Genomic DNA, 19680 nt, shown 5'->3' with positions numbered 1-19680 from the left:
TTTCCAATGCCTGTTCATATGAGAGCATTTATGAACAGAGCATTTAATTTTGCATAGTTATATTTTACAGATAACTACGCTCAAATGACCACCACCCCATCCAGCTTAAATTTGACCATCTCATGATTGCGTACAATGACTCATCAGTGCCTAAAATGAATGTCGAACTCCGCCACCACATGTTGATCTCTCTCTCTCTCCCTCTCTCTCTCTCTCTCTCTCCCACACACACACACACACAATGTAGCTTAAGTTTGAGCTTTTCCATCATGGTGGTGAATCCTTCAAGTTAAACACGTTGTGAGGATGTATTTCATCATGAGTAAACCTCTTAAGTGTGTAAATGTTAGGATGAGAACTCAGTAGAGAGCAATTTGCTCCCCTACTTATGGTTCTCACAAAGAGTGCCCAATAAATAATTAATTTCATTTGCCTACAAGAAACACCTTAAGATTGAAGGGCATGGTTGTTTTGCAACCTGCACTATGATGACCATATCACATGAAGTCCACTTTTGTGAATAGCAACTCCAGAGAACACTCGAGCATATTATGAATTGAATGCTCACATCCATTACGTAATCCATGTCATGAACCATGGTCCTGTTCCAAACCAAAACACTCGTATCATGGAAAACCACAGAAAACAGAAGATACTGCCAGCCAAATGTGCTGACAAACATACGTTACACTCAGAGAATGTCACCCACACAAGTGTAACCACAACAGAGTGGCAAGAACTGATGCAAGGGCCTAAATAAGCGAGTGGACTAAATCATGAGAGTTTGTTTTGTTTCAAATCATGTGTTTGCACCTGTAGCTTTGTAGAGTGCTGCTCTTTCTGAAGGCGTGAAGCGATCCTCAGTGAGCGGGTCAGCATCCAAGGAAATTAGAGGATGCACAAACTGGGGTTATCCTCATTGGAGCAATAGCACCGACCCAAGGCCCTGCCCTCTCACCTGCAGCAATGGCATTGTGTGTTGAATGCTCAAATCTCAAGCCCACATAGTTTAGAAGAGCTCAAAGAGCTTCCAAATAGCAAGGCCCAAATTCTTTCTCATAAGTTCCACATTACACATAAATCGATTGTAAGGGCAAGGCACTCGTCTCTTTCCAGACAGTAAAACCTGACCGCTCCGGTGGCCAGTATCTGAATACTGACCGTCCTAAAATGTTCTTCACTGGCAGCGGACCCCTGTTACAAACCAAAGGCAGATGAATATCACCACCCATATATGTATGTATATGTATATCTGCATATACATACATACAATGACATATAAATAGCAACAAAATTCAGACACTTGAAAAACAGCTTACCATTTGTGAGAGTCATTACTATGGTTGCGGTTGTCACCTAGAACAAAGACGCACCCCTTGGGTACTTGCTGTCAGCATTATGAAGGTGTGTAAGTTATTAACAGCACAACCCAACTTTTTGAACCAAGGCTATCAGGCGTTTTTAACCAGGATGAAGGTACAAACAAAAACATACCACACCACTCATCTCATAAGCAGGTGGCTCTGCAATAAATTCTTCCACACGGGCAACTCCATTTACAAAAAGCTCCCCATTGTGTACCTAAACAAATTTTAAAAAACAAGTACATTCTGAATTAAGCACCATCATGGCCAAGAAACTTAATGCCATAATTACGTTCAAGTGCAATGAACATCATGGCTGATAGATGTCTTCTATACAAGAACGTAAGATGCACTCTTTCACATGCATTTGTTTCCAGAAATAGGCTATCGCAAGAAAGAGGCTCACCTCGACAAAATCTCCCGCTCTCGCAACTACTCGTTTAATAAAGACAGCTCCAGCACTGTAGCCTTGCTCCTGCATGTAAACTTGGATAAGTACAAATCATCAAGAATAGTGATCCTACCTAAAAAGACAAGCAGCATTAACATTACACACCAGGAGGACTGGAGGAACCTTAAAGAGAACAATGTCGTTGATATCAGGCATTCTGAAGTAATAAGAGACCTGAAAAGTGACACACATTACACACACAGGCACCATGAGACACACGACACTCCAGTAAATTGTCCAGAATAATCATACCTTAAGCAAAGTGGCTAAGACAAATGCTCCCAATTAAGATCACTAACCTTCTCCGCAATGATACGGTCACCAACTTCAAAGGTTGGAACCATGGACTTGGAAGGAATGAATCGAAACTCTGCTACGAACCATCTTAACATGGTTGTCAAAATGTGTGTTGGAAAACAAAAATTGCTTATATCAGCAGGTAAATAAATTTGGCTTCCGGCCATCTTCAACCCTTCACAGTCGGGAGGAGTAGAGACCGCCATTGCTTGGGCAGCCCGATTAAATGTGTTATCTACTGTAAAAGAATCAAAAGCACCATCAGTCCTCAAAGAGGTTGTAGATGATGGTGTAGAATCATCCGCAAGAGTCACAAAACTTTCCCAATCGCTTCTATCAAATAATACCCGCAAACAATTGTTGCTAGACAGCCATCTTGATTGCTGAAAGACTGAAGATTGTGAGCGCATCGCCATTTGAGACAAGGCACAAAGAATAGAGATTGCAGGGGTGGAAGCACCAGCTTGTAAAGAGGCAGACCTGAAGGAAATACTTGTGGGAGTGAGAGCTTTGGCAGAAGATAGGGAGGATCCAGACAATACACCAGATGGAGGAGAGGGACTTGATGACAAAGGAGGAGAAGAAGCTGCAAAACTGTTTGTTGAAGAAACCACAATGCTGTTTGCTAATGGGGCACCCAAGCTCTTCTCAAAATGTTTAGCACATCCCTTTGTAGATGAAATAAGCAAACGTGTCCCGTATGCACTAGCACGACAAACTTGCTGCTGCTGATCAAGAAGCACTCGAATGCCACTGCAGTCATGGGCAATCCATGAATCCAACGCAGAATACCCAAAGCCTTTCCTGCTTTGCGCACATTGTAGTTGTGAAACCCCTAGCGACCCTGATGTCTGCTGCAATGCTGCAGATTGTTTGACTCCTGTACTCTGAGAATGTAAGATGCCAGGAGAAGGGCAGTAGCTGCTCGCCTGTCGTCGAGATTCTTGTAAGGTAGAAGCTGCAGAAGACGACAGTGAAGGTCGATGACAAGATATGGTCGAAGAAGAAAGCAAAGCAGATGCTGGAGGCGCGGCTTCATGTTTGCGTATGCCACGATCCACCTGCTGCTGTGAGGATCTGCAGAAGCGAAGCACAGAATGGACGAGATGAGAAGGTCGCAAGGCCATTTTAGAGCAGGCCTCTTAATACGAACACGAACAGAAGACTCAGGGCTCGAAGGCACGCTCCATGACGAGTACTAGAGAAGGGAAAAGCGATGGCGGGAGGTCCGAGCAGCGGCCCGCCATGGCCACCAAAAAGAAGGTGTTGAGATCAACAGAGTTGAGGGATTTTACGAGTCTTCTCAGAAGCTTCCCTTCAGACCTTGTCAAAATTGTGCAACGTTCCCTTTTGGAACTTGGGAAGGGGCAGACGGTGCGTCATTGACAAGTTCAAAAAATTTGGAGCAAGTAGCAATATGGGTGCTCCTCAGCACTAAGTAACACCTATGCAAAGTAATGGGATCGAGGGTTGGGGTTGGGGGCGGGATCTCGAGGCACACTAAACCTGGCTAGCGCGAAAAACGAGACGTGTTGTCGAAAAAATGGGGGCACTAAATTTGACCAAAGTGAAAAACGAGATGCGTTGCTGAGATTTGAACCCGTGACCTTGGGGGTCCGCGTTTAGGGTCAAGCGGACTAACCATCTCACCCGCGCGCTCATTGTGTATCCCAAACCGTTTTGACACTGTAATATTGTGAGCTCGGGGTGCATTGGCCATGCTGTCCAGGTTTAGCGCCTGTCCAGGTTTAGTTTTTTAGCAGTCCAGGTTTCGTGCGTGTCCAGGTTTAGTTTTTGAGCAGACATCTACAGATGCGATCTTTTCGATCTCCATGCGTGAACTTTCGCGTCATCGATCCCATTACTTGGCCCCGCATTAAATATAGGTGTTACTTAGTCCTGAGGATGGGTGCTGGTCGCCTGAGGCTGCCAAGCAGCTAGCCTGCCCAGTCACCCATGTTTCCATTCACTAAATGATGGCTAAATGATTACCTCAGTAGAGCAGGTCAACTTCTCAAGGAGAAGGCGTTCAAAGGGAGGGGGCGGCCCCCTTCAGGGGGCAGCTGCTCTAATTTAGTGAGAATCTCACTTCATTCGAGACGATTATTGTGTATCTTGCAGCTCACGAGGTCCAAACGCTGCTTACGAGATGATGTGATTGCATTTTCTCTCTCTAGTTTACTTGCTAGTAATCGGTTGATGAGCAAGCTCATGCACTCATGCGACCAATCTCTAAGGTGTCATTAGAAACCTAACTATGCCCACCCTTTGTAACTATGTTGATTTTGGCATAGTTGTGAAGTTCAAGGCTTAGTTGGGAGGATGGATGGATAACTAAGCCTCGTGTGACCATGCAAGAGGCTTAGTTATTCATTTAATGCTCTATCTGGGCATAGTTGGCTCAGTTATCTATAACTGATAACTAAGCCTCGCGTGACCATAGCCTAATATGAGACTTTGGAGTAAGGCAGGTACTATTCAAAAACAGTGCCTCAACTTGCAATCATGACGCTTTCAAATTCAAAAATGCCAATTTAGAGAAAGAGAAAAAGGAAAGTCTCTCTTTAGATTTTGGAGGGTGTAGAATTTGGAAAAAATAGCTCATTTTTTTATAACCCCCTCTTGCAAAATCCATATCTAAACAAACATAATATGGCGGAAGGGGGAGCCCTTTACACCTGTCAAAATCTGCAACATGAAGGCTAAACTCCAAAACTGAGAGAAGCCCCTCTACATGCTATAAAGAGGGAGAGAGAGACCGCCGAAGCCGTACTAGTAAATTAATTATGGATTATGGCAAAATGATTTTTCAGAACACTATGGCAGGATGTCACATCCTTATAAGAGACGAGCTCACGCGACCCGCACTCACTTTTACCAATACGTTTTAAATGGCTAAACCTATATAGTTTCTCAAGGTCACTCATACGTCATGAGCACACATAGAAACACTATATCACTCTCATTTCTATTCTTGCTTTTGATTGTCTCTATGTATCTATGTATGTGTACGTAGCCAGGTGTGTGTGTGTGTGTGTGTGTGTTACTCTCTCACACCCTCTATCTATCTCCCCCTAATTTGATCTTCCCTACTCTCTCTCTCTCTCTCTCTCTCTCTCTCTCTCTCTCTCTCTCTCTCTCTCTCTCTCGCGTATCGCATAGGTCATGTTGGCCTCTAAAAGACATTAATATGACATTTTGTTTGTGTGGGTGTGTGTGTGCCACGCCCGGGGGAGTTGGGGGGGGGGGGGGGGGGGGGGGGGGGGGGGGTGTTTGGTATATGCTATATATAGGTTTTAGAAAATGATAAAAACAAGAAGGAAAAAAGTGACAAAATCACGAGGCCTGCCTAGTAATAATGATCCAAATTAATGCTTCACAATAATGTAGTGCATGCAAGATTGAGAGAGAGAGAGGGGGGGGGGGGGGGGGGGGAGGGCGCGGGGAGATGCAACAAATTTTTATGTTGCAAGAAATAATCTTGAGGAGGGAGAGAGAGAGAGAGATAGATAGATAGATTTTATTATCGTCCTCGGAGGTCAAATATGACCTATGGGACCAAAGTTACATGTGATGTAGTATGTGTATGGCTGATGAGTGACTCTCGATGCTCCAAAATTGTAGTGATGAGAGTTGCAATGGAGAGCCCACACTTTGGCTGGGAGAGGAAAGTGTGTAGGTCTAAGTTATGGCTGAAAATGTGAGAGAAGCAAGTTCGGATGTGATCAAAAGCTGAGCACTCTAGTAGTGTGTGGTACTCAGACTCTCGAACTTGCAGTGAGCATAATGTGCACGATCGATTTGACTCTTCTCCATTGCCCCAACGCCCTATCTCGCATCGAAGGAAATGGGAGCTAAGCTGAATTGCTGCGATAGTGCGTATCGCGGACAAGGGAATAGGCTCAAGCATGTAAGTGTGAGTACGGTTTCCTCTCTCAGCGAAGAACATGGTTTTGTAGTTGGGGGCAATATACGTGGTGTAATGTATGAAGCGTGACCCACCGGATTTCTCCCAAGCCGTAATACATTGGCGTTGTAGAAAAGCTTCATTCACTTGAGAGTCAATTGAAGCCTCATGTAGCAAGTGTAATGCATCCCATCTCCCAAACCACTTCTTTATGTCTTGCATCCATCCCGTGCTCAAGATCTTGCTTTTATGCGTCTTTTGAACTTTTTTGCTTGCTTCCCATGCAATTGTAGGAAGTCGATGTGAGGGGTTTTGACGCATCTTTATCATGTACTCCACAACCCTTTCCATGCCCATAACCTCAATTGGAAGAGATCCCGACTCAAGAAGTAGAAGCATATATGGTGTTTGTGTCTTAACTTGGAGAAAGTTTGTAAGAAAACGCTTTTGGACATTCTCAAACTCTTTCCAAGTAGACTTTGAGATGCTCAGGCCCCACACTTCAACTCCATAAAGAAGAACAGGTGTCACCAATGCATCAAAAAGATACTTCTTGAGAACCCAACACTTGATGTTTCCCTCATTACACATGTTCTCAAATGCATAATATGCTCTCTTTCCCGCTTCCAAACGACGCATAGCACATTCATGCCACTTGTGATTGGATGGAACCTCAAGGCCAAGGTACTTAAAGCTCTCAACAACTTCATGTGTCTCATTGTTGTACACAATGCATGGCTTCTCCTTATGGTTGGTTTTCACAAGCATAACCTTTGTTTTGGATTCATTTACAATCAGCCCACTATGCAAACAAAAGTTCTCAAGGACAACCATAAGCTTTTGTGCATCTTCTAAAGTGTGTGCTAGAAGCACTACATCATCCGCATACAACAAAAGCATGATTACCGCATTGCAAATAGTGACCTCTTCAATGCCTTCTTCTTGCATAAAGTCAAGTACCATTTGTTCCAATTGATCGATGCATAGACCAAAGAGAGTTGGTGACAATGGACATCCTTGTTTAGCCCCAGTAGTGCTTACAAAAATTTCTAAAATTTCTCTTCCCATGCACAATTGACAAATCACCTTCTCATAGATTCGAGAAACCGCAAGCATAAACTCACTTGGCACTTGGAGTTCTTCCATCCTTCTCCACAAATTTTTACGTGGAATCATATCAAAGGCTTTCTTAAAGTCCACAAAACAACAATACAATCGCTTGCCTTTCAACCGACTTTCCTCCATGAGAACAAGAAGAGTGACAAGATTATCAATGGTGCTATGGCATTGACGAAAACCCGCTTGTCCCTTTGCACGCTTGTCATTCTCTTCAGCCCAATCACTCAATTTCATCTCCATTATGCACCCAAACAACTTTGCGATAAGAGACCCAATCATTATAGTCCGGTAGTTGCTTACATTCTTTACATCCCCTCCTTTATGCAAAGGCTTAACCCAATTAGTACTCCAATCATAAGGCATACCATGTTGAAGTGCAAGGTTGAACATATCACACATCCACTCATGGGTAAAATCTCATGTCCATTTGATCATCTCCGGCTTGATACCTTGAAGATCTCCCGCTTTGCAAGTGGCCAACTTTTCAAAGCTGTCAATTTTTACCTCACTCCCTCTCTTGTAACATTTTCCCACATATGTAATGTGGTCTGGAAAAAAAGAGATGCATTTGATGGTGTACAATGTGCACACACCAAAGGAGACTGATCCAACTCTCATACCTTCTACCAAGGCTTCGTGAGGGATGCCAACAAGATGACCGCACTTAGCATTCAAAGCCGTGCGCATGATTGTGCCAGTGCCGCTGGCACTGTCAATCCGATGCCGCTGGCATCGGATTGACCTCCCAAAGCTGCTTGCGCATCCTGGGGCATCTTCAATCTCTTGGGTAAGGCTGCTTGGTCCTGCGCTTTCACACGCTTCATCTTTACCTTCTGTTCCTCCCACAATTTATCCCAGAGCTCTAATTTTGACATGTCACAGGCAGGTGGGATATCTTCCTTTAAGTCTCTGCAACATACTTTCATATTGCCCAACACTGTCCTAACCCTTTGGTGGGGGTCAAATTCTCGAATCCTTGTTGGAATCAACAACTCGTATTGGTCTTCACCTCGCAGCCTGCACTCTGTGTTCTCCCATATAGTGCTGGTGAGGTCTTTGATGAAGACGTCGCTTTCACTAATCTATTGTATGCGACCGTCTACACATGATGAGATTGCCAAAATACATTCTTTACGAATGGCACGCATAATACTTTTCTTTTGATTTGGCGTCATATTTGCACTGGACAATAAAAATAGCATATCAAATACAAATTCATGGTTGCGAATGACACTAACACTCTCACACTATTTCAGGCAAACCCTTAACCACTACTTGAAGACTTTAAGAAATGTGCAAGGAAATATTGATAAAAATTGAAAACAATCTTCACTTAAAATTACAATCTGTTACACGTGTAAAATGTAGATCAAACAAGTGGCTTATAAGAACTTAATCCAAATCAAACAATACACGTTAACAATCTGGCGCATTTCAGAATATATTGAACTTTTAACTTATATTTTTCTCCGTACGTATATATTAGTTCAAACAAAGCACACATCGACTTAAAGACTTCAAAAACATTTAAAACATTGGAAGTATACAAATCGGACTAGAAATTTGCAAAGAATGTCTTGCTCTTTAAAAAGATAGAAATAAATATTTAACATGCAAATTGTGTTCACACACTTTTCTACATAGAATTTATGTAAATGTAGCATTCAAAATAGCGATGATAATTGATGCTCTTTAAAAAGATACAAAAGAATATTCAACATGCAAATTGTGTGCGATTTATTTCTTACTGAGAATTTATGTAAATGAAGCATTAAAAATAGTGACAATGCTTGAGGTCCTTTAAAAAGATAAAAATAAATATTTAACATGCAAATTGTGTACAAATACTTTTTTGCATATAATTTATGTAAATGTAGCATTTAAAATAGCGATGATTGATGAATAAAGCAGTCTTTTGAATATGATTAGCTAGTATATAATTTCATATGGGCACTTAAAAACAACAAAATCAAACAATTCAAACATTTTTATATGAAATACTCTTCACAGCCACGTTACCGACCAAGTATTTCATATACTTAATACTTAAAAAATTAACTGCACATGCACATACAAATTATATGATGCTCGTACGGCCGGGTTAACGACCTGAATGCCACATTTATGCAAAAATAGATGCTTCTAACAAATGACACTCTATTAGCCGCGTTATCGATCGAGTGCCGCCTGAATCTAAGGAGAAATAATAGATTGCATACGAACATCATATAGCCGCGTTATCGGTCGATGCCCATATGTTTTTTGGAAAAGGGGAAGGGAAGTTGACTTACCATAAGGATACTAGATTTGCCACGTTACCGACGTAGTACCCAGACAGTAAGCATATACTTACAACAAGGATAACATCTTCCCCGCGTCACCTTACCACAAGGATACAACTTACACGCACACTCCCATTGTGTGGCAAGGTACCTTATGACTGCCGCGCAATACGACAAAAGGCACGCTACCATTAGGGAAATTTTGGACTCACGAAGGGGCCTTATAAGGAGTTTGACTTCCTCTTTCATGTCCAAAACGGGCGTGCGATAAATTTTTTGCAAATCAACTCTAAACTTAGTGGAGATTTGATAGTTAGAATCTACTCTTCAAACTCTTTCTATTGATATATAGCAGCCATGAGAGTCCTCATATTTTGAAAGATTCTAATTTTTATTCTCTTGTGATGTGACAACTCCATTTAGAATCTAGAGAATAAAAAATAAAATCTATTAATGGGAAAGAAAATAAATTCTATTGTTTTCAAGAGTTGCAAGAGAGAGCCTCTCTCTCAATGACGCTCAATCCTGAAGTCATGTATGATATGCAAGAAGTTGACCTAGCCAAACACATACTTCTATGTGTGGTTGTTGCAGCAAAACAAGTTGTTGACAAGCTTTTGACCCTCAGTGTCTCTCCCCGTTCATATATGCAATATACTATTTGTGACAAACTAAACTTCCATAAAAATACCCATTTATGCCAAACTAAACTACTATAAAATAGTGAAAAATAGTTTGTTCAATCCAGTTTCTTTGTTCAATTTGCAAAGAAAATTACACAAAAGGGAAATTGATTTTTTTTGGATAAAATAAATTAGTATTTCCATGAGGACAAATATCTTAAAGTGCTCAAATTTGCACACAATTTAAAATTATTATCTAAATAGCTCTTCTATAAAGGAATAATATTGTTTGGATTTAGCACCCAATGTGGAAACGGGTTTGGTTGGACTTGAGTGGATCAACCATGATAGAGGTGGCTAGGTAAAGGTGCTATTGCAGAGGCTCAAAGAAAAAGTAAGCTAAAGCATGGCATTCTCAAAATAGAGTCTTGATGTCCTTTTGCCTTCTAAAATTGGTTTAGACACATGCGGGAGACATGTTAATGGCTCTTTTGTATAACTTCTATATTATTTTTGCCATAGGAAGCAATAATATAAGGTGCATATTATTACTTACGGAGACACATGTTAATGGCTCTTGTGTATAGATTTTATATTATTGTAATCACAAGTGTTTACCAAATGAGTGAGCCATACGTGTGATCAGGTTGTCATCTTTACTTTGTAATTCTTGCTACAATAATCTGATAAGTGAGCCACATCTCCAAGCATTGATTACCTTCACTAATGCTCCACATCCTCTCTTGTTCTTCCACCCTATTTGCTTCTCCAATTTGTCACTCTCATAACATCCCTTTCTTTTACATCATGCTTATTGCCCTCGCCTCAAATTATCTAGCTCACGCTTGATGTCCTCGCCTCAAATTATCCAACTCATGCTAGCTTATTTGTCGATTTATTGTGTCCTACGTAATAAAGAATGATGTCATAAATTATCCTTACATAGGTAGTGTGCCATTGTAGCTTTCGCACCTTACAATGTCTCTCTCTCTCTCTCTCTCTCTCTCTCTCTCTCTCTCTCTCTCTCTCGCACGCGTGCACACACACACACACACACACACACACCCCGGTAGTGCCACTTGAGTAGGTCAATTGATTACATAGAATTGAGTATAGTACCATTTAAGTGCCACACATAGGATTTTGCATAATGACTTTTTGGCCTGCCCAAAGGGCTAAGGCCATAGTGATGTGTTCCCTTTTCGTTAACGAAAAAGGGAAGATTATTTTAAAAAAATATTAATCTTTTTGATTGGATGATATAAGAAGAAGATACTTATTGCAAGGACAGTCAATATATTGGCATCTGTTGAATCATGAAAAAAAGACTTGTAAACTTTCCCACTATCGTTCACTGTTTTCCAAAGCGAAAGGGAAGCCATGTCACGCCCTCCCATGCTCCCTTTCTCCTTCTCTGTCTGCATTTTTCTCTCTATCTTCCCCACCCCTTCCACCATCTCCTGCCCTCGTCCCTCCCGAGCTACACCTTTCTCCCCCAATTGCCTGCTCCAACCCACCATCGCTTGCCCTCCTTCACCCCTCTCTCTCTCTGTGGTCTTTGCGCTCCATTGAACCTACTCACGCACATCACAAGAAGATAGAGCTTTTGCGTTTGCAAGGGGAAGGTGGAGAGAGACAGAGAGAGGCTAGAGAGAGAGAGAGAGAGTTGCTACTTTCTCCCACCCCTAACTTGAAACTTGCCTTTCCCTCTTTTCGTGTGTACTAACAACTCAGGGTCACGTGGATGCTCCCTCTGAGAGAAACAAACAGATTATGGCAGCTATAGCGCCCTCCATCCGCTCCCTCGCCATTTGCTATCCACATCCTCTCTCTCTATGTCTGCCACAAAAGCTCTCTCTCTCTCTCTCTCTCTCTCTCTCTCTCTCTCTCTCTCTCTCTCTCTCTCTCTCTCTCTCATGTGGGGGCATGGTTGCAGGGAGGGCACAACGTGAATGGATGGAGAGCAACCAGTGTGTGGAGAAAAAACTCTCTCCCCCTTCTCTAGGTCTACATCGCGTGGGGTTGTGTGTCTTAGTCACTACGTCGATGGCCATGTAGCACAATAGCTTGCAGCTCCACGCAGCTCCTAAGCCTTGCAACCCAAGGGGGTGGTGTAGGCAGGGCTGTGGAACAAGCAAAGGTAAACAGGGCACGAGTGGGGAGAATGGCAGTTACAACTCTTGGCACGCAGATCTGGCATATTGCTCACCTGCAGGCATCAAGCCGGAGGTAGCCGCACCTTATTTTTTCTACGATGTTGATCGTCAACCTTGGATTTCGCTCCATCTATTTCTGTAACTTTTTCGATTTGCTCGACTTGTTTGGGAGTTAATTTCATTGCAAAATTGCACTTCAACCATCAACCTTAGAATAGCTAACTTCATGGTGCAGTCGGAACCATGTGCCTATTATATGTTGTTGCTACACGAGCTTAGTTCTTCAAATCTGTTCTACTCTAACTTATGAATATTCGCCATGTCGGCAACAGATTGGTGATTGTAAGGAATTGGTGGAGCTTGTTGTTGCTTCTCAACCTTCACCATGTACTAGCAAGAGCAGGGTGAAGGTATAATTAGCTGGGTCAACCACAGTCAAGATCTGACATCGCTGCTTGTCCCTTGTTCCGAGGGTGTTTCATCCTTCAAAATCTACACAAATGAGCACTTTGAATTTGCTCAGGAGCGGCAAGTTGATCATGTAATGAGCTCAAGATATGCACTCACAATTATTGATCGAAGCAAGGATTATCCACAACATGATATGCGTGAATAATTTTGGTATTTGAATCATTTCAAGTAGATTCACCAATTCAATTACCTTTCATTGGATGAGATTGCTTTTGCAATGTGTGAGTGTTATGCCTATGTTAATATTGCAGGCCACGTGATTTTATCACTTTTTTCTCTTGTTAAATTTTACCTTGATTGTAGTGGGTAGCAAAGACTTTTTGGCCTGCCCAAAGGGCTAAGGCCATAGTGATGTGTTCCCTTTTTCTTAATGAAAAAAGAGAGCGTTTTAAAATAATATGGATTTTTTTGATTGGTCAGTTCCAAGAACAGACACTCATTGTAAATATTTTTAAAGATAGAGCTTTGCAAACACTCATTACAAGGATTTTTTGGCTTGAGGAGTAAGACCTCGTGTAGAAAGGAGACACTCATTATAGAGATAGACTATAGAAAACACTCATTACAAGGATTGAAGACAGGAGAGGTAGTTGTAAGCTCCTTCTATGAATCTGGCCCAATCCTCCCCCTCCCCCTTTCCACGGTAGCACCTGGTCGCGGGGGGGGGGGGGGAGAGAGAGCTCTCTGCATTTTCAATGTGCCCTCACCCTGCCTACCTTTGCCAGCTCCTTGCCACCATTAATCCCCTCCTTTTTTGCCTGCACCCGGGCACCCAACCGTGGCCGCTCCTACTGCAACAACGCTAGAGAGGGGGATATGAGTGTGTGCTGGACGCCCGGTCCGCCAAAGCCACGACCCCCAGCTTGACCTCCTCTAAAGTCGCCTCCTTGACCGCATCCCCTGAATCTGCTGCTGGCGGGAGGCCTCATTCCACTTCAACAAGGCAAGGTTTCAACTGCTCTAGTATCTCGTTGAGTCCTACTCCCCTAACAACTCATCCTTTTCCCGTGCTCTGTAAGCCCAAGTCAAGGCACCCGATCTTTGCCTCCCACCTCCCTCGCCTCCTGCGTAGAGAGAGAGAAACTTATTTTATTTTCCAAGCCGGAGTGTGGGTTTAGAAGTGAGGTCGAGGCCATGGCGGGAGGGAAGAGTAGCATAGTGTAAACCGAAGGAAGTTGAGCACATCAGCAACAACAGGAAACAAAGGGGTGCTATCTAGAGTCAAAAACATCGTTCGACAATCAGAGGTCTTCCATAAGGGCAAACGTGCTGCTTCTAACACAGCCCGCCATTAGCAAGAAGCTTCTGTGGAGCACGAGAAAAGCTGCTTGGATTGCCGGTACTACCTTCCTCATTCTCGTGGTTCCCGTTATTATGGAGATGGATCGTGAAGCACAGCTGGCTGAGCTTGAAGGTCACCAGGCCAGTCTCCTTGGAGCCCCATCTCAACCCCCTGGCCTTGCTGCAATGACGTGATTGTGTGTCATGGTCATTGGCAAAAGGTCCAGTTTCAAGGATGCGGTTCATGTAAAGAAGATGGGTGTAATTGTGATGGCCAAGTGTTGAAGGCTATCGTGATTTTATCTAGGATGAGGTTTTCTACAATTGTTTGCAAAGTGTTTCGGACAAGCATGGCAATGTATAGCTCGAGGCTTGATTATCCTGCATTAATTTTGAAAGTCGAGCTTATTTCAACTTCTTTTAGAGGTAGGCCCTCCATGGGAACATGACTGTTGCTTTTTACGTCTGTAATGCAGACATCTCTTTTCCCATAACAAAACCCGAGTGGGAATTTGCTTAGGTTGGGCTTTTCATAAAGCTAGTTGCAATAAAATGAAGATTTGAATGTGCTGAAGGCATCATGAAGGACCTTCAAAAGGTCAAAGACTGGTAATTTTTCCCATCATTTTAAAGTGAGATGTTGCTCTATTAATAGTAGTTTATACACCTGCTCAATGTGATGTACTTTTTCCATCAAGAGAGAGAGAGAGAGAATGTAGCCCTTCACCAGCACCAGGCTGGGCTTTATGGGTAATGTGGATACGAGTAGAGAACTGTGGTCATTTGATATTTTGTGAGCTTTATAGAATGTCTTGATCTTTGGCTAGGTTATGTGAAATTTTGAGGCAATTAGAAATAGTTCGAGAAGAGAAAGAGAATCCCTTTTCTTCTAAAAAGTTTGAAGGTTCCTTGAAACCACTACATGCCTTTAGAGGCAAATAATGCTAATTGGCCAAGCTGAGCACACCCTTGTTTGCTAGTATTGTATGGTGTGGGTTGGTTGGGCACCACAAGTAAATAACAACTATGATCCATCTTATTGTGCTAATGTATATAGCCATCACAATGCTTGCTTTTGTCACTACACTTTTCTAAAGGAGGAGAGGGGCATTGTAGAGAGAGAGAGAGAGAGGGGAGGGGAGAAGTTGAAATATGAGTTTAAGAAAGACAAAATGGAGGGCTTCACAAGAAATTGAGTGAAAAAATTAGTTGTTAACCCTCACGGCTCACGGACACCCTATCATCTACGGCGGACGTTCTAACCTACGGCGGACATTGTATTATTTATTTGGTAGAGTCAGGTACCGGGCTTGTCGGTCCAATAGGAAAAGGGTAAGAGTGATCGCCGATGAGAGACGCACTCTAACTGGAACATTCAAGGGATTAGTTGGCTAAGCATGGGCGCCCAAGTGTGAATGGGGCGAGCTCATATAAAAGTCAACTAAACCTAAAATACACTCATTCTCTCATTTGTGCAATAGAAGAGTGCTCTTGCTCCATCTCCATCTCCATCTTCTTCACCTCCTTGTGTGTGTGTGTGTGTGTGTGTGTGTGTGTGTGAGAGAGAGAGAGAGAGAGAGAGAGTGTGTGTGTGTGTGGGCGATCGAGCATTACGAAGGCACGACGGCGGTGGCGAAGCGGTTGAGCGCGGCGAAGCGGCGGCTCCTTCTTCTTCGCGGCAAGGAATCCTCCACGAAGCAAGCGTAGAGCGGTGAGTGACACACCATCGCCTTCTTTGAGCTTACTAGTTTAGGCTTGTTGTATGCTTGGAGCCATTTGTGGCTCGCACACGGTGTATCGGCAAGTTCCTTGCATTGACACGTGCGACATACGCGCACATTTTTGGCAGCTATTTGTACTGCCTTACTTCTAGGCTCTCTATCATGCGTGTTGTCATAATAATCAATATCTAATTCTCCTAAATGATTTTCTCATATTAAACTGATCATTTAATGTGGGGAAGTGCCAAAGGAGAAAAATCTAGAATATTGGTTAAGCTAGCAGACCGGCCATAGTAGGGATCCAAAGGAGGGAAAATAGGGATCCAAAGGGGGGCCCATCTGCAAAAGAGCCATGTGAAACAATGGGCCAAAAAGACCTTAAGGTTCAGCCCATTAAGACTTCCAAAATGCTAAGGTTCCAAAATTCAAAGGTTGTGTCCAAAGGTCAACCCTAGGAAAAATTGGATGCTTTGTGTGTGCCCTAAAAGTCTTTGCACATCCCTACATGGGAGGGGGCGAGCCCCAAAGCTAGGGGATGAGAGAGAAAGCCACACACACACACACACAGGCTCCCTTTACACAAAGGGAATGAGGGACACATGTCAGCTCCCTAGGCCAGATGCCCACAAGGTGTGCCCAGTTCCTATTGGAAGACCCTTGAAGTGGACCAATGAGAATTAAGCTAGATTAAATCTATTTTAATTAATTTAAAAACATTTAATAAAAGAAACCAATGAGAATTAAGTCTCCTAGAAGATTATTGGGCAGTCTCCCAAGGGGTCCAATGAGCATTCAGGAGCCCCATGGCTTGCCTGATTCCTATTGGCCAGGAGGCAAAGGGGTCCAATGAGAGTTTAGTTTAATTATTTAATTACCTAAAGCTCTCACAAAAGGGGAAAGGGGGACACATGTCAGAAGGCTATCACTTATGCTGCTTAATTCCTATTGGCTTGACCTGGGGAGGTCCAATGAGGCAAAAGCCAGACCTAATTAGCAGCTAGGGCTCGCCCAAGAGAGAGGGGGGGCTGATTTTTGCTTGGCATTGACACACACACTCTCACACTTGACCATGTGTGAAGGGAAAATACTCTATCTCCTCCCAAGCTTTAATGGAGAGCTCATCACCTACTCCAAGCTTGTGAGATAGAAGCCTACATCAACACTCTCTTGGCATGTGGATGCAAATCCAACCAAGAGCCAAGCTTCAATGCATGCTCATCTTCTCTACCAAGCTAATTACTAAGCTAAGCTATGCTAATATGAGTGATTATGTGAGGAGATGTACATCTTTCTCGTAAGATACTTCTTTTTCTTCTCAATCTACTCTCATACCCTGCTAGCTCTCACCATCTTCGAAGGTGTGTGAGGTCTTGGGTCTGAGAACGGGGATAATTCAAGTTGTGTTTGATTAAGTGTTTTGCTTGGTGTATGAAGCTTCCATCTTCATTGCACTAGCTAGTCTTGAAGGAACACAAAGAATTGTATTGTACAATGTCTCTCTTGATGGGAGAAACCATAATACAAAGCCTTTTGGAGGGGGGACCGGCTCCATGCAAATCCGGTCCTCAACTGTTGTCAATAGCTTAATTTCTCTCTCTTTTGAAAGTATTGTCGATGCTATCTAACTAGGTGTTATGCTTTTTGTTGCTCTCTCTCCACCCAAGCACTCTTGTAATTCTCATTAGGAATCTATTCTAATGAAATGCCCACTATGTTCATGCTAATTTCCGCTACACATAAGATTATAGGCCATTAAATGTTACATTGGTATCAGAGCTCAAGGTTTCTCTTTTCTTGCTCAAGAAGGGAGGTCCTCAAGCTAGCTACAAATGGTTGGTATTATTAATTGCCTGTGAGTAAGTAGAATAGGGATTTTTCAGCCTTGCAGTGCGCCTGCCTTTGTGCAGTTAACGGGGCATCACCGTCGAGAGCTATGGTCTTAATAGTGGAGTCCTACGGGGCTTGCCTACGGCTTAACCACTATTGAGCTATTAGAAGCTTGACAGGAGCCGGTGCTGTTTTGGTGTCGAAAGACCCTCTCTTCTATTCCTTGCAATTAATGGTATTCGAGCCGCGGGTACAGTAGCTTGAGTGCTTTTTCTAAAGGGGTAAAGAGGAGTAGCAACTAGGGCTTGAAGTGCCAAAGTACACCTAAAAAGTTTACACCTAAAAGTTGTTAGAATGGCTGACAATAGTAAAGAGAGTGAAATTAATGTTGATAACTTTGATTTTGCTCATGAGCAAGCTACTAATGATGCTTCAATGCTTGTTAACTATCTTGTTTCTAGGCTTCAACAAGCCATGGGCAATCCATCTCTCCAAAGTGAAGTGCAACGGCAGCTCCGTGCTCACGGGATTCTCCAAGCTCATCACCATGACGAGAGAACACCTAGGAAGCCTCCTTGTGAGACTACCAAAAGAGGTCTCTCTCCGATTCGGGAAGAAGAAGAGAATCCATATGAAGGGCTCAAGAACTTACTTCTTGATGATGCATCTCCTTCCCAAAGGAGAACTCAAGAGCCTCCACCGAAGGAACGAGAAAGAAGCGAGTCTCCCGCCACCTCGGCGGAGATGGCTCCACGAAGACGGCGGGCTAAACGCTCTCCATCACCACCAAAGCGGAGAAGACCATTACACTCTTCTCCACGCCATAATTCAAAGAGGGATGATAAAAAGCAAGAGAAGAAAAAGGCGAGAAAGAGGACACCCTCTTCTCCATCTTCTTCATCCTCTTCCTCTTATGAAAGCTATGGTGAAGACGACAAAGATCAAGACAAGAAAAAGGCGAGAAAGAGGTCACCCTCTTCTCCACCTTCTTCAAATTCTTCATCTTCTGAAGAAAGTGATGGTGCAACTTTTGAACCATCAAAAAGAAGAGGCCATAGGAAATCCTATGCCGCATGGAAGAGGTCGTCCAAGCTGAAGAAATTCAAAGAGGGAGGGAAGAGCATCTCTTTCCTTACCTATGATGGCACCTTTGGTGCTACAGACAAAGTTTTGGCCTTTATCCAGCAATTCGATGCGGCGTTTGGAGATGAGGGCTTCACGGAGTCCTCTAAGCTACGCCATGTAGCTATGCACTTTCAAAAGTCCGCCAGACAATGGTGGTCTAGCCTACGAGCCAACGGTGAAGCTCCACGAACATGGAAGGCTTTAAGAGCTTCCATTATGAAGCAGTTTTTGGCCACCGATGCCAAAGACAAAGTACTCACCGAATGGCGAAGCTTAAAGCTCTCTCCCAATGAATCCATCCACAAATATGTAGACAAGTTTTGGGACCTACAACTCAAAGCCACTGTCTTCAAAAAGTTGGATTTTGGAGAGCAAAAGCAACAATTTTGTGCGGGCTTAACCGAAGAAATGGCGGAGTATGTCAACTCCCAAAGGCCACGTACCATATCGGCGGTAATACACCATACTATGGTGGCCTCGCGAATCAATTTCCAAACGGGGGGTAAAAGAAATAATAAGCCCCCGGAAAACAAGGGTTCCAATGAGCCTAAGGGGAAGGACAATGTCCAAAAGTCTCCTAAGGGCAATTCCAACAAAGCTAAAGAGAAGGGAGTTTACAAAGGAAAGAATAAACTCTCTCCTGAAGAGCTTGAGCGTTATCGTAAAGATAACCGGTGTTTCAAGTGCGGCGAACAAGGGCATGCGTACCGCGCTTGTCCCCAAAAGAACAACCGCCAAGATCCTCCTAGAGCTTCTTTGGTTGAAATCCAAGAGGAGGAGATTCACCAAACTCACCACAAAGGATCTCCTCTATGCCATGCTTGGGGAAAGGTAAGAGAACATGATGCTTTTATTCTCTTTGACCCTGGTTCTACTCACAATTTCATATCTATGGAGTTAGCCACCAAGCTAGGCATACAATCCTACGAGATGGGAGATATCCTACCCGCAGACAGTGCCTTCAAGGGGCAAGAAGCTTCAGTCACTCCCTTAATCGGGAAATTGAGGCTTCATGTCCAAGGCTATGTGGACAAAGAGGACTTCTTTATCTCTCCT

The 19680-nt window shown here is 43.2% G+C and overlaps 1 protein-coding gene and 1 pseudogene across 3 annotated transcripts; one reads left to right on the top strand and one right to left on the bottom strand.

Annotated features, from left to right (window-relative positions):
- Positions 1 to 244: 244 nt before the first annotated feature.
- LOC147448412 (uncharacterized) lies at positions 245 to 3463 on the bottom strand. 3 transcript variants are annotated; one of them, XR_015189350.1, is made up of 8 exons: positions 2115 to 3463; positions 1921 to 1989; positions 1771 to 1839; positions 1495 to 1581; positions 1320 to 1387; positions 1075 to 1194; positions 814 to 958; positions 245 to 602 (listed from the first exon to the last, which is right to left on the bottom strand). XR_015189350.1 is itself a non-coding variant. In XM_086521035.1 (6 exons), the coding sequence occupies exons 1-6, from the start codon at positions 3237 to 3239 to the stop codon at positions 1071 to 1073; spliced, it is 1542 nt and encodes a 513-aa protein (XP_086377161.1). In that variant the 5' UTR covers positions 3240 to 3462; the 3' UTR covers positions 603 to 1070. The 3 variants fall into 3 exon arrangements, 1 of the variants encoding a protein (XP_086377161.1); XR_015189349.1 differs by having other exon boundaries at positions 814 to 1194; positions 2115 to 3462; XM_086521035.1 differs by lacking the exon at positions 245 to 602 and having other exon boundaries at positions 603 to 1194; positions 2115 to 3462.
- Positions 3464 to 13804: 10341 nt separating this feature from the next.
- LOC147448411 (mitochondrial import receptor subunit TOM9-2 pseudogene) lies at positions 13805 to 14238 on the top strand (annotated as a pseudogene).
- The last annotated feature ends 5442 nt before the right edge of the window (positions 14239 to 19680 follow it).

The sequence above is a fragment of the Adiantum capillus-veneris genome, chromosome 10, assembly GCF_014529385.1.
Source record: "Adiantum capillus-veneris isolate H3 chromosome 10, ASM1452938v2, whole genome shotgun sequence".
In the NCBI taxonomy this organism is placed as follows: Eukaryota; Viridiplantae; Streptophyta; class Polypodiopsida; order Polypodiales; family Pteridaceae; genus Adiantum; species Adiantum capillus-veneris.
Note: the sequence above shows the minus strand (reverse complement) of the source record. Positions and strands in the feature narration are given on the sequence as shown.

Excerpts from the sequence above, each read along its gene's own strand:
- LOC147448412 (XM_086521035.1), bottom strand. The coding sequence starts at position 3,239 with ATGGCCTTGCGACCTTCTCATCTCGTCCATTCTGTGCTTCGCTTCTGC. Across the intron at positions 1,990-2,114 it reads ACCGTATCATTGCGGAGAAG|GTCTCTTATTACTTCAGAAT; the intron begins GTTAGTGATCTT and ends GTCACTTTTCAG. Across the intron at positions 1,840-1,920 it reads AGGTTCCTCCAGTCCTCCTG|GAGCAAGGCTACAGTGCTGG; the intron begins GTGTGTAATGTT and ends GTTTACATGCAG.